The following is a 14722-nucleotide window of genomic DNA, read 5'->3' on the forward strand; positions in this document are numbered from 1 at the left end:
CTATCCCTGAGATCCGGAATGACCAGGGAATAAGGTGCACGGATAACCAAGGTATAAATAATAGTTTTCTTAAATACTACCAGACTTTATACAGCTCCCCCCCAGCTAAGGATGACCTGGCTCTAGAAAATTTCTTTGAGAAACTTGATATCCCTTCTTTAGGTGACGATGCGGCTGCTGCTTTGGAGGAGCCCATTTCTGATGCTGAAATTGAAAATCACCTGGCCCCGACGGGTATCCTTCCGATTTTTTCAAGAAGTTTTCTAACCAATTGAATCCATTGTTAAAATCGACTTTTGAAGAATCTTTCCTCTCACAATCCCTGCCTCCAACAATGTGTCAGGCAGTGATCTCCCTAATTCTAAAAAAGGATAAGGATCATTTAGATTGTGGCTCATACCGTCCAATATCTCTGCTGAACACGGACACCAAAATCCTTGCTAAGGTTTTGGCCGTTTAGAGAAACACCTGCCCTCCATTATCTCACCTGATCAGACAGGCTTTATCAAAAACAGGTACTCGTTTTTCAATATTAGATGTTTGTTAAATATAATCTATAGCCATGTCGAAGGTAATGTATTGGAAACTGTTATTTCACTTGATGCTGAGAAGGCGTTTGATCGGGTGAGATGGGATTTTCTTTTCCATGCGCTTGAAAAATTTGGCTTCGGGAGCAATTTTGTATCCTGGATAAGAGTATTGTACTGTGACCCAGTAGCAGCCATTCGGACCAACAATAGTCTGTCCCCCTTTTTTCAGCTTCAGCGTGGCACACGACAGGGGTGCCCTTTGTCACCTCTCCTTTTCGCCATCGCAATTGAACCGCTAGCCATTGCTATGAGACACTGTGCTGAGGTTGAGGGAATACGTCGTGGGGAAATCGAGCATAAAGTCTCTCTTTATGCCGATGACATGCTCTTGTTTATTTCCAACCCTTCAAATAGCATCCCTAAACTTTTAGATGTACTTAAGGAATTCGGGACAATTTCCGGGTATAAGGTGAATTTCAGGAAAAGCGAGGCTATGCCTTTAGGTACAATAACCGGGGAACTCTCGTCTGTCTTAGCACCTTTCAAGCTTAGCTATAACAAATTCAAGTACTTGGGCATTTGGATCACGCAGAACCATAGAAACTTGTATAAAACTAATTATCTTCCTTTACTGTCTAAGCAAAGGGAGGATTTTGGAAAGTGGGAGTCCTTGCCTCTTTCGCTGGGTGGTAGATTAAATATCATTAAGATGACCATATTTCCTAAATTTCTGTATCTTTTTCAGTGTCTTCCAATTTTCTTAACCAAGTCATTTTTTCATAATCTAAATAGTCAAATCTCCTCCTTCATTTGGAACAAAAAACCAGCTAGGCTGAAACAGAGTGTATTACAAAGACCGCGGAGCGCAGGAGGCTTAGCACTCCCAAATTTGTTGTTTTATTACTGGGCAGCTAATATAAGAGCATTATTGTACTGGATAAAAGACCATGATGATTCATCGTCATCATGGGTAGCACTGGAGCGGCTATCGGTGAGTAAATCCTCCCTGATGTCTTTGCTGTGTGCCAGATTACCTCTGGCAGGACCGATCTCCAGCTTCACCGCGAATCCTCTTGTTGTCCACTCCCTGAAATTATGGTATCAGCTCAGACGACACTTTAAACAGACTGGACTCTCTCTTAATGCGCCACCGCATAGGCATTGCATGTTCTCCCCATCCTTAACGGACAAGGCATTCAACACATGGACAAAACTTGGAATAACATCAATGACTGCTCTTTTCACGGACAATATCTTTTCCTCATTTGAACAGCTGGTGAACAAGTTCAAGATTCCTCGGTCACACTTTTTCAGGTATCTACAACTCAGGAATTTTGTTGCTTCTAATACTGACTGCTTTCCATCCTGTCCACCTCCATCCCTTTTGGATGATATTTTTGATTTTAAACCAAATGCTAAGTGGGTTATAGGTGACGTTTATGAGCTGTTGAGTAATTTTGGGCTGTCCACACTGCAATCACTTAGGGAGCGATGGGGAAGTGAGCTTGGCCAACAGATTACAGATGAAACTTGGCATAAGATAATCAATAGAATTTCTTCGTCATCTATTTGCCTTAAACATGTGGTGATTCAGTTCAAAGTTGTTCACCGTCTCCATTGGTCTAAAACTAGACTGAGCAAAATCAAGGATGGGTTTGACCCCACATGTGACCAGTGCAAACAAGAGCCTGCTTCCCTGTTTCACATGTTCTGGGCATGTCCAAAACTGGGTAGCTTTTGGAAAAGCATATTTGAAACCATGTCCAACATATTTGGTGTTCCAATTGCACCCTGCCCGTTTATAGCAATTTTTGGGGTGACGCCTTGTGATGCCGGTCTTTCCAAATCACGCTCTGATCTCCTGGCCTTCTGCACTCTTTTGGCCCGTAGAATGATATTATTGAAATGGAAAGAGCCACTTACACCTGTATATGGGCAATGGGTTAAGGATGTCATGTACTATACTCAGCTGGAAAAGATCCGCTACACTGTGAAGGGTTCAGTTCGGAGGGTCTATGACACATGGCGACCTTTTCTTACTTATTTTGAAAGATTAAGCCCGGATGCTATTGTTTAATGTGCGTACGAGTGGGGTCTTTCCCTCTTTTTTTTTTTTTTTCTCCCTTGCTGTTGTTCATTCATTTATTTTAGTATTTACTTTGTATCTGTAATTTTATCTTATTTCATTTTATCTCTTCTGTCCTCTCTGGCTGGGTTTTAGTTACGCTGTTTTGGATGGGGGGGGGGGGGGGGGGGGGGGGGGGGCACGATTGTTTGTTAATATTGCCATAATTGTTGTTGGACGCAATTCTTTATTCAATAAAAAGACCTTGATCAAAAAAAAAAAAAAAGACAGATGTAAACATGAAAACATTAAATGTCAGCATGAATCATGGTCCAACTTACATGAAACTGTCAGTCTGAAGGCATCACTCCATCCTGTTAAGAGATAGTCACTGCTACCCCGACATCTGTAGTCTCCACTGTGGGACACTGAAACTCTGCTGATCCTGTATTCACTGGATGTTGGAGGGCTGTTTGTGTTGGGTGCTGTCCATTCATATTTCCACACCTTTCTTTCACCTCCCTGAATCTCACATCTGAGAGTGATTGTCTCACCAGTGAATATCTGAGACCAGCTGTGCTGCAGTTTGGCAACAGCCCAAACTGTTCCCAACAAACAAACAAAAACACACATTTAAAAACAACTCCAACAGAGAACAAAAAAACAAAACAAAAACATAGATATAAAGTTGTTGTTTTTTCTAATTTAATCGTGAATGATTTGGGAGGTTTTATCAGAGCAAAAGTAAACCCTCACCTTGTTTGTAAATTGTAACTGGAGTGCTGTCCTCTGTGTAGTAAACTGGATCTCCTCTCCCTCCTCTGCAGTGGTACAGACCTCCTTGTGAGACACTAATAACTCTGTTTGCTTCATTTGCTCTCATGAGCTGAGCTTTAGAAGAGACTGAATCACGTCTGAACCAGTCAAACTTCCAGCCAGCAGAGCCCTCCACAGAGCAGCTCAGTGTCACACTGCCCCCTGCTGGTATGACTGAACTTTGTGCTGTCAGTGTGGCTCTGGGTTTATTTGCTGTTGAAGAAACAAAATCATCGATATTTTAAATCATGATCAGGAATAAAATTCTTACAGCACTAATCAAACTTTAAGCATTCATGGAGTAATTTATCTACGAACATAAAGATTAATTAGTTTCCCTGCATGTGACACATTAGACTGTTTAACAAACTAAAGATTTCTCTGATTTATCATTCTCTTATCAAACTGTCATCTCTGTACATTCCTCTTTAAACTGCTGATATTTTAAGAGCCTCCATGGTGTCTCTCCTTTCTGTTTGCACTGTGAGAAAAACTGTTGTCCTGAGCTGCCTGCAGACAGCTGGATCATTGTTGGAGTTTTCCTGTTAAGACAGATGTAAACATGAAAACATTAAATGTCAGCATGAATCATGGTCCAACTCACATGAAACTGTCAGTGTGAAGGCATCACTCCATCCTGTTAAGAGATAGTCACTGCTACCCCGACATCTGTAGTCTCCACTGTGGGACACTGAAACTCTGCTGATCCTGTATTCACTGGATGTTGGAGGGCTGTTTGTGTTGGGTGCTGTCCATTCATATTTCCACACCTTTCCTTCACCTCCCTGAATCTCACATCTGAGAGTGATTGTCTCACCAGTGAATATCTGAGACCAGCTGGGATGCAGGGTCACTGTGGTCCTGTTACGAACTAACAAATAAAAACATCACTGTTTTCAGCAGTACTTTTTCATCATAATTATGTGATTGATTTTTTTGTACATGAATCTTAAAAAGTAATATTAGGATTAATTCATTGTGCAGACACTCAGCTGTTGAACTAGTTTAACATTTTGTTAAGCTGTAATTAACTCTGTGTTTGTTCCCCTGCAAGCTGAAAATTTAATGTTATCAACAAAACTCATCATCTTATTATACTTAAGTTAAAATCAGATGCAGTGATCTAGAATGAATTATTTTTATGTTTTATTGTATTTTATTTAATTGTTATTTACTTTTCTCTGTAGATCAATAAATGTATATATTGGTAATTAACTGATTAAACTGCATGATGTATGATTTGTTTCTCCGTAACAACAAAAGGTTTATATATACTCCATGCACATCTTCTACATACAAAATATGCTGTCAGTGTACCTCTGGGCTTACTTGCTGTTTAAGATATAGATTAAGTAAATCAGTAATCTTGCATGTGACACATTAGACTGTCTAACAAACTAAAGATTTCACTGATTTATCATTCTCTTATCAAACTGTCATCTCTGTACATTCCTCTTTAAATTGCTGATATTTTAAGAGCCTCCATGGTGTCTCTCCTTTCTGTTTGCACAGTGAGAAAAACTGTTGTCCTGAGCTGCCTGCAAACTTCCAGCCAGCAGAACCCTCCACAGAGCAGATCAGTGTCACGCTAACAACCCAGGGTGTATCAATAGCATTTTGCACCTGTAACTGAACTTCAACAGCATTCTGAGGAAGGCTGATGGTGTGGAGTCTGTGTCTTATGGAGAAAGGTTCTCTGTCTAGATAGCACTGATAAAGGCTAACTAAAAAAAGGAGAGTCTGGAACTGCTGTCTATGCAACCTAAAATCTTACCAAAAGTGAATGTAATGTATCAACGAAATATTAATTTTGTCATCAATAACATATGTATTTAATAAATTTAATTTATCAAGCAGTTTTGATTTATTTAATGATTATGTATCCATTCTTTGTGTGCTTCACCTCATGTTTGTTCCTGTGTTAACATTCCCAGTTAACAAAGGAATGAAAATGTAAAATAATCTTCTTTATAGAGATGAGAGGAGCTCCTGATGTTATATCATTTAAATATTATGTTCGAATCTTTTTTTACTGTTTCAAATGCCGGTCTAAAAAAAAGGGTACCATCAACACTTTCATGCACAATTGAGAACATTTTATTCTAAAAGACATTTTGAACTCACCAGTTTCCTGAATAGTGACGGGATCACTTTCTGTTGTGACTACATCTGTGTTTTCTCTCCATCCTCTGCAGGTGTAGATGCCTCCTTCAGAGATACTGATCACTCTAACTGATCCAACATTTATTCTATACTTGTTTTCAGTCAAGATTTCTCTGAACCACTCATATACTAAGCTACCAGGGTCCTTCAGATCACAGGTCAGTGTCACACTGCCCCCTGTTGGTATGGTTGTGCTGTCTGCTGTCAGATTGGCCTTGACTTTGAGTTCTGTAATTAAAAAATAAAAACAAACATGCAAACAAACAAATAAAACAAACAAAAACAAATAAATAAATAAAATGAATGTCGCTGAATATCTAATAAAAATTAAAACACGAGTCACACGGAAGTCACATGGATGTATATGGAGGCTATAGTTTGACATATTAATTTAAATTTTCAATTTCAGAGACTTTTAAAAGTGAGTTTGCGAGATAATCACTACAAAGAAGATTATGATAACTGTCTGTGTTTATAGTTGTTCTTGTCTTTTCAGCGGTGGCTTCTTCTGGATTGCTATCTAAATCTGCTGAGATAATCAGATGAATTCAGGAAAAGAGCTGATCTGCATGAAGGCAACAAACTACAAAAAACAGAATTAGCTTCATGGGTGAGTTTAACAACATGGATGTAATATCCAAATGTTATATACACAAAAAAATATAGAAAACTGTATAATTGTATAAAATATAAGAAAAAAGAGCTGGGAAAATGTAAATACTAAACACATTACACAAATAGGAAAGAAAGAAAACAATTTCTCACCTTCTGCATTTCCTGAGAAGAATGTACTGAACACTAGAACAAACATTAATATCCACACATTATCAATCATGAACAGATTTTTTCAGATGCCCCATTAACATGTTTGTAGCCATATATTTTGTGATGATAGTTGTGATGATTGTGATGTAAATGAGTTAAAAGACTCAAAGTAACTTAAAAAAAACAACAACAACTTTAAATGCAGTAAATGTAATTACTGTGTTAATTACTGTGTTTAAACTAAGTCAAACAACCAGGTAATATTTTGCATAAACAATCAATTGATTCGAAAAACTAAATTAATAACAATAAAACAAAGCAAAAAAAACAAAAAAAACAAAAACAAAACAAAACAAAAAAAACAACAACTGGATCCAATCAAACTCTCAAAGAAACAGAAATATTTTTTTCTCAGTTGGTTGCACACTAGTTTAATTACTTTTTCTAAACTTAGTCAAAGAACCAGGTAAAATTTTAACTAAACAATGATATTAATTTAAAAACAAAATTAATAAAAACAAAACAAACAAACAAACTAAAACATCAACTGAATCCAATCAAACAAAACATATTTTTCTTTAATTAGTTGCACACAAACAGAGAAAAACAATGTACTTACAGAAAAATGCCAGCAAAGTATTCCCCATCATCACAGTCCACAGCTCTCTGATCCACAGATAATCTCAGAGTGTGCTACTTCGAAGAAAGAGAAGTCACATTAAATTTGAAATCCCACTCCACTCTCACCTGCCCGCATGTCCTTGATGTAGTGAAATGAAGTGAACAACGTGCCCAGGTCTGTGACCCATTATTATTGTTTTTCAAATATTGGAGTCAATTACATTTGGAAATGGATTATTAATTAAATTAATCTAAAGAACCTAAATGATATTGAAGTCTGCCCATTAAGTTCTGTACATTAAGCATTTTTGAGTGCTCAATTCTAGTAGAGAAGAGCTTTACTAGAATCAGTCCGGATTGCATGTGGTAATGACTCAGGCTACAGGTCAAATGTAAATGCACTGGTTCTTATATATATCTTTTCTATTCTACCTGAGGACTGAAAGCACTTTATAAAACAAGCATTATATATAAGCATTTTTTTTTTTTTTTTTACATCAAAGTGCAATCCGATATCACAGCAAAGCATGTGATAGACACGCTGGCCCACCATGCGGATGTGAGGCTTTGCCTCTCCTGACCGTGAAATGCACACACATGCAGAAGTTGCAGTACAAGCAGGGTAGTTGCTAATGACCAAGGAAGGTATTGAATACATACCACACTCCTTCTATGCCAGAAATGATTGAGCTAGGTGGCGGATATGTATTTAAATCTAAATGTGTTAATAATGTTTCTTTAAATGTTTTCCCATGACTGTTTTAATGTTGGTTTGTCTCCCTCTGCTGGTACTGCAATTTACTGCAACCTTCCATAAAACCATCCATAAAGAGTGTGACATCCACATGTGGGCGAGTGTGTCTACTACATGCTTAGTCTTGTAATTGGGTTGCAAAGCGTTTTCTATCTAACACTGACACAATGATGAAGCATCAGGAGCAACTTGGTTACAGTATCTTGCCCAAGGATGCTGTAACATAAAGACTGGAGCAGCCAGGGATTGAACCATCAACCTTGCATTAGTAGCTGACCTGCTCTAGATGACAGAAGCAAAAAAAAACAGAATGTCATTTATAACCCCTGTGACAAGACTGAGGTCACAATCTGTTTTTCAGTAGTGAAGTGAACTTTGATGGCATTGCTCTTGGCATCATTTTAATATGGAGCGCCAGGACTGCCATAATGAATTAATTAAATACACCATTAAATAATTAATTAAATGTGGCAATAATTAATTAAAATTGGAATTAATTAATTAAATAAATAGTTATGACACATGTAATTAATTAATTATTGACACATTTAATTAATTAATTATTGACACATTTAATTAATTATTTAATGATATATTTATTTATTTCATTTTGGCAGTCCTGGCGCCTGGCTCTCATCTTGAAATAATTTTATCTGTCAGCCTCACCCATCAAACTCAGGGGGCGGGGTTAACGCTACCCATGCAGCTTCTCTAACATTTGATTGGTTGCCGTGCAAAGTAAGTCAAAACAGGTCGATCCTAGATAATCGATTGCTTGTGTAGACTTGGGGCAGCCAGGTATCCCAGAATGCAGATCAAATCACAGGCAGCAATGGTGGTGGTGTAGTTTTAAAATACCCCGTTTTTCTGTCACCAACTACACTTTTAACAGTGTTTTAGCCGCGAATGTCGCGCCGTATGTCTGGTCAGGTTGTCAACATAGAACATGTTTGCAAAAGTGCTCAGATGTTTTCAGAGATTTCACTAGCTCTGCTAACAATTAGCATGCAGAGTGCACCCAGGGGGTTATGTTAACCGGTTTGTTTACATATTCCACTCTCCGTGTTCCACATGTTGCATTCGCAGATTCTCATTTTCACCGAACGATCGTCTCTTTCCGCCTGGTCTTGTGTCTCTGTGCTTCTGTAACATAAAGAACGAGCTGACATTTTTCTCACGAAACCAGCGATCAGCTCAACAGACCCTCAGTTTACCTGCATGCATCCTCCTCCTCATCTGTTTAACACCTGCTGCTAATTCAAGAAACACGCCTACGTTACCTGGTGATAGCCACAGTTTAACTGGGCAGCCGGTGCTCGATATAAAGCAATGTCAGCGCATTTTTCTGCACAAGATAAGTAAATATAGTGTTTTCCCCGAGCGCAGAGCTGCTGGAGCTTGTTTCCTTACAGAGCACTTTATAGGCGAACCAGCTTCATCAGTGGCTGATGTCCAATCAATGAGTTTTAGCTCTGTTAAGGTTCAAAATATTGGGGATGGAGACAAGAGAAAAAACCACAATAACAACACTGGTCCGGCCGGGTTGAGTCAAACGATGATTTAATGATCACACACGTGGGAGATGGACACTGATGCAGACAGCCTCAAAATCTCAAAATGGTGGAGCATTGCTCAAACTTTTATAACCTCTGGTGCCTCCACCTTATCATAAAAAGCCTAAACATTCACATGCTCTCTCTCACACAGCGCCTAAGCTACGACCTTGGCTCCCTGTTTATCTGCTCCTACTGAAATGGGGCAGAAAACTCCAGCACACTCTGTTCTCTTCTACTCAGACAAATTAGACAATAACCTTCTGCGAACAGTATTTCTTATAACTCAGCAATATAATGCATCATAAAACAATATCATTCATTCACAACAAGTCAGCAATTTAATGTAATGCAAATCAGTTTAACTAATGCAATAGTTATCAGCTTCTTCTAATTCAGGAGAATAATGCAAACTAAAATTACATAATAATTCACAATCTTTAATTAGGGGTATAACATGGCATAAAATAATATCATAATTTTACAGCTCTCAGTGGTTAAACGCTGGACTTCATTCACTCAGGTTCTGTCTGTCGGGTCACGTTTACTTCGCTGTTTTATTTACAACTGAGCAAATCGGTTTGGCTGAGGTTAAAGTTACGTTTCATAACTGCATAGTTTCACAGACGTTTAATGGTTCACTGGCACATGTGTTAGACTGAACTATCATCTAAATATCATCTGTTTTTTAATAGTTATTCAACTGTATTCTAAGCACCAGCTGTCTGTTAGAATGTGATTTTTTTTTCTCTCTCTGTTGGCAGAGGTATAAAAATGCGCAGGAAAATCTGACGTGCATGGCAAACTTCACCGACGATATTTAGGGAGGAATAAACACACGTCAAACATAAATGAACCATTTGCCTGTCTCCATAATTGAGAGCATGTTCTCTTCTTATGTCAACACTCTCTTTTTTTTGCTTTTTCGGTCATGTTATGTTTACCTGTCAAAGGCTTGTTACAAACTATGAAACACACCGTGCAGACTTCTGGATGTTAGAAGAAAACTAATACTGCTCATGAAGGAGACTAAAGGCAGGAAGGTGTCCTTTAAAACTAAACATGTTAATAGGACCTCCCTATTTATATCATAGTTTATGATATAGCACGTGTATTTCAGTAATAGCCTGCTGATTTCATTGTAGTGGTGAACAGTCGCACAGCTCACGTGGGCGTTATCTGTGATACTCCTTAACTATAATTTATCCAAGTTAACTTCAGTTAACCATTCAGACAGTTCTTTTGCAATGAAAAACACAAACACCCATGCTGCCGGTAGGTTTTCTCAGTGCCAGCTGTTAACGTTATAGCTGCTTATGCAGTAACCACGGTAACCACGGACTCTGAGCGGCTGGATCGACGGAGGTCAGACAACAATTTTACATGTATGATCTTAAAACAGGACACAGCCACTATACGTGCTGGCCTCATATCAAATGTGAAGGCAGACTGAGTCTATGTTTGACGTTTGTTTATATCTAATCTTCCTTTTCAAACATTTAAACAGCAGCGAGTCTGCAGCTGAGGGAATACAAACTCAAATTGTCGGAACAGGTTTGCTCGTTTCTTGGATTCATTTGGTGATTTATTAAATGTATAACTGTTATTCTAATCTGCTGCTGAGTCTCTTACACTTTTCTTTATGCTGTATATTTTCACATCTCTGGAATAGTTGGAAGTTAGATAGTCAGCTGGGAAACTCTGTGTTAACTCATGGAGCTGAGGATATCGTGGATGTGCTGACCTCGCTCCGTGGTGTACAGAGCGAGGTCAGCATGATTAATATTCACAATAAAAATATTAGCCGAACATCATGAAGTCTGTATGTGTTTCATAGTGTCGAACAACCTTTGTACAGTTAAAGCCAGCAGTTACTACATGACAGAAACACCAACGTTATCTCTTTTATGCGTTTATACACAGGTCACGCTGATTACTGAACAAAAACCCAAAGATCCGATGTTAAACAGATTTATTTGCTCTCTCTCCTCCTTAAACATGTTTTTAATGTTAGTTATAATACAGAATTGGCGACTGAAACACGTAGGACACATAAGAACATCAGGAAATAAAACACCGATAAATATAACCTCAGTAAAAGAAGTCAGCGGGGGTTACTACAGCTGTGTACCGGGGCCTGCGCTTTGTCGGTGGGATTGCTTGCGAGGCGAGCGGGTCTATCCCACGCTTTGCCGTGAGACAGGGCAGACATCTCCGAAATCATCGAAGCACTTTTGCAAAGAGGCTGTATCTTGACAAACCGACCAGACACATGAAGATTAAACCACTACATTCTCGGCTAAAAAAATATTAAAACGGTATTTGGTGACACACAAACAGGGTTTTTCAAAGTTCAGGGGCCCGTTCTTCGTACCTCGCTAAGTAAGTTAGCTGGATTAGATTGTTGACGATTTCGCGTGATCTTGGATCGTTCAGTTCCCCGAAGCTCATCCGGGACTTGCTGCCATAGCAACAGAGCCGTAAGCCTAAACCTGCTCGGGAGCAGGTTTACTTTATGTAAACAGGATTAGATCGCGGCCACGCAGGTATGTCCGCTTCATTTATACGAAAGCAACAGCGATATTCCACCACTGTTTCACCATAAATAAATAACATCAATGTAACTAAAGATAATGCAGTACTTGATCCTTGTATTGATGTCACACAGATACATACAGGTCATTTCCTAAAAAAGGGAAATGTACTATTAACATTCTATTACATGTATGTGATTATTAGAGATGTAATTCATATTTCAGAGTAGTAATTGTAAATTACTTTGTGTAATCAAGATGAGAGACCACGGCTATAAAAGCGAAGGTGGATTTGGGAAGCCTGTCGCTGCCATGTCCTGTCCGTTTACGCGAGCCACCCATTGCGGAAGGTGCAAGATTGATAAGGAGAGTCCTCAGAATCCAGCGTATATTGCGGGATAGACAGGATCCTTTAGCTCAGCGCAACAGTGTGCTCATAGAGAGATATCGATATTCCCGTGAGGGTATTATTTACTTAACCAACTTGTTGACGAGGGGGTGCAGGACCACCACCTGTCTTTTTTTCCTCTGCCCTTTTCTTGGTTGCTGTTATGAACAAACTAACAGAGTATTACAGGCCAGTATTACCTTGCCAAGAGACGAAAAGCAATATAAGAGATAAATATTACCATTCTGTAGAATACTCCTGTATTTCACTTTTACTTGTTCCCATGTTCTTGTGGGTCCTGTTGTGGCTCTAATGTGAAAGGGGATATAATATAACATATTACAATATAATATAATGCCATATAATATTGGACAATATAGTGTCATATGATAAATCTACCCTACCGCCTACTGGTGTTGGCCAGAGGGGCCGATGGCGCGATATGGCAGCCTCGCTTCTGTCAGTCTGTCCCAGGGCAGCTGTGGCTACAACCGTAGCTGCTTCCACCAGTGTGTGAATGTGGGAGTGAGTGAATAGTGGTATCGTAAAGCGCTTTGGGTGCCTTGGAAAGCGCTATATAAACCCAATCCATTATTATTATTATTATTAAATTACCTACGAGTTTGATTAGTCAGCAACTTTCTGCCAGCCCTCTCTCCTTGCTTTTGCAGCCTTTGCAGTGTTCCCTTGCGTTTTAATTAAACTCTGAAACTCCTGAAATCCCTCAATCAAGAGTTCTTGCTCTGCTGCCGGAAAATACCGAGCGCGCCCCTTCGACATTTTTGCCGACCAATCAGCGGGTTGCCGATCAATGTTTCTACTATCGATGCGTAGCCCCTTTTACGACACCCAGTGATGTCACATTACTGCGTCCAGCTGTAGTAATCGTCAACAACAGGTGTGTTCGGGGAACCGGATTAGCGAGCTCACGGTTAGCGCGATGGTTTGGTCTTGGATGTGTCTGTATATAAAATATACAGGGTTATGTATCAAATCTACAGAGCTATGTATAAAATGTACAGTAAACAAACAAGCTGGTGAGTACGATTACCAAAAGAATGTTAAGCTGAATTATAGAGTCTGACAGCTGCTGGTAAGAATGACCTGTGGTAGCGCTCCTTCCTACAGTGTGGATGTAAAAGTCTACTGCTGAACGAGCTGCTCAGTGCTCGTACAGTCTCATGCAGGGGGTGGGAGGTGTTGTCTATGATGGATGCTAGCTAAGATGGATGACTTAGCAGTACTAAAACTCATAATGTAGCCTGTCTTCTGATGACTGCTGTAGAGTCTGTTTCAGCTGATATTTAGTTAGCAACTGATTTTTCCACATTCATTTCCATCTTTTTAACATCGCATTCTGAGATGTGCAGTCTGATCTAAAAAATCTTACTCTGTGGTTCTGAGCTTTGTTGTGGACACAGACACAGGACACACAACTATCTTTGATGGTTAAACTGAATGAAGAGGTAATGAATACTTCATTCACACGTATCATCTTGCAACAAGATGATATGTAAAAAAAATTACCGTAGTTAATTATTCTACTGGAATATTAGTGACTACAGATTAGGTCCTGCAGTACTCACAGAAGTGGACAAACAGGAAGAACATGATGTAAAGTGAGACACTTAAAATGTTTATAGGAGAAACAGAAGTAACATCAAACCTGCCTGATCTCTTTGTGTTAGCAGCATCTGTACTTTCACTGATACTGAACAGGAAGTGCAGGTTTTTTAAATATCACGAAGCACAAGACCAATAATAATAATAATAATAATAATAATAATAATAATAATAATAAAGGCCAAATTACTCAGTGTTGATCACAGATAAATTACTAAGAACACTCAAAACTTGTTCACAGCCTTGTGCTATGAAATTCACAAGCTGCAGTTCACCTATCTTTAGATCTACAATGGTCAACCACAAAATGACTGTGCTACCAGTGTTCAATTTTTTGCTTTTTTGTTCTGTGGCCACAGTGAAGGAGACAAAAGAGCGCAAAAGCATGCAAGCTAGTAGATTAAGTGTAACATTCACAATCAAATATAAACAGGTGGAAATTATCAGCAAGCATCAAAGGGGCTACAATGCAGCACAACATCAGATGCAGAATCCCCAGCAGCTGTTTGTTGGTGGTCTAACTTTCAATGGTGTCTGATAACAGCAAAACTCACAGAAAGAAACCTTTATAGAAATGGAAAGTAGAGGATTTAAAAATAAATCAGTGGCTGACCTGTACAATGGTTTTGAAGCATCTCACTAATAAATAGTGTTAATTTAACCAAACCATGCCTCAAAAACAGGCATTCAGAATAAAACACTGTAGCATTCTACCTTGTAATTATGTCATAGCTATGACAAGTTAGAAAAAGAAGAAGTTAGTCACTTTTGAGTTGTCCTTCTGCCCAAATTCAATTTCTGTTCATATCTACTGAAGTTGTGCTGTTGAAATATTTCACAGAAATGCATGCTGTTCACTTCTGATCAGAGAGCATATAGTCCACACAGCTGTCACATACAGTGGGCAGGC

At 38.9% G+C, this 14722-nt stretch overlaps 1 protein-coding gene and 1 long non-coding RNA gene across 2 annotated transcripts in view; both read right to left on the bottom strand.

Moving 5' to 3' along the window:
* The window catches only part of LOC146579867 (Fc receptor-like protein 5), a 97113-nt gene that overhangs the window by 11203 nt on the left and 71188 nt on the right, over positions 1-14722 (bottom strand). Inside the window, exon 5 of the mRNA XM_085265732.1 lies at positions 117-122. Within this exon, the coding sequence (XP_085121858.1) occupies positions 117-122 (6 nt within the window). The remainder of the gene's footprint in view (positions 1-116; positions 123-14722) is intronic.
* On the bottom strand, positions 5493-7132 carry LOC146579868 (uncharacterized). The gene is made up of 3 exons (XR_014890878.1): positions 6959-7132; positions 6340-6372; positions 5493-5802 (listed from the first exon to the last, which is right to left on the bottom strand). It is a non-coding gene; the product is annotated as an uncharacterized LOC146579868 (long non-coding RNA).

The sequence above is a fragment of the Mchenga conophoros genome, linkage group LG3, assembly GCF_057382185.1.
Source record: "Mchenga conophoros isolate Kocher_MC1m ecotype Shallow Benthic linkage group LG3, M_conophoros_male_GT1.1, whole genome shotgun sequence".
NCBI classification, from domain to species: Eukaryota; Metazoa; Chordata; class Actinopteri; order Cichliformes; family Cichlidae; genus Mchenga; species Mchenga conophoros.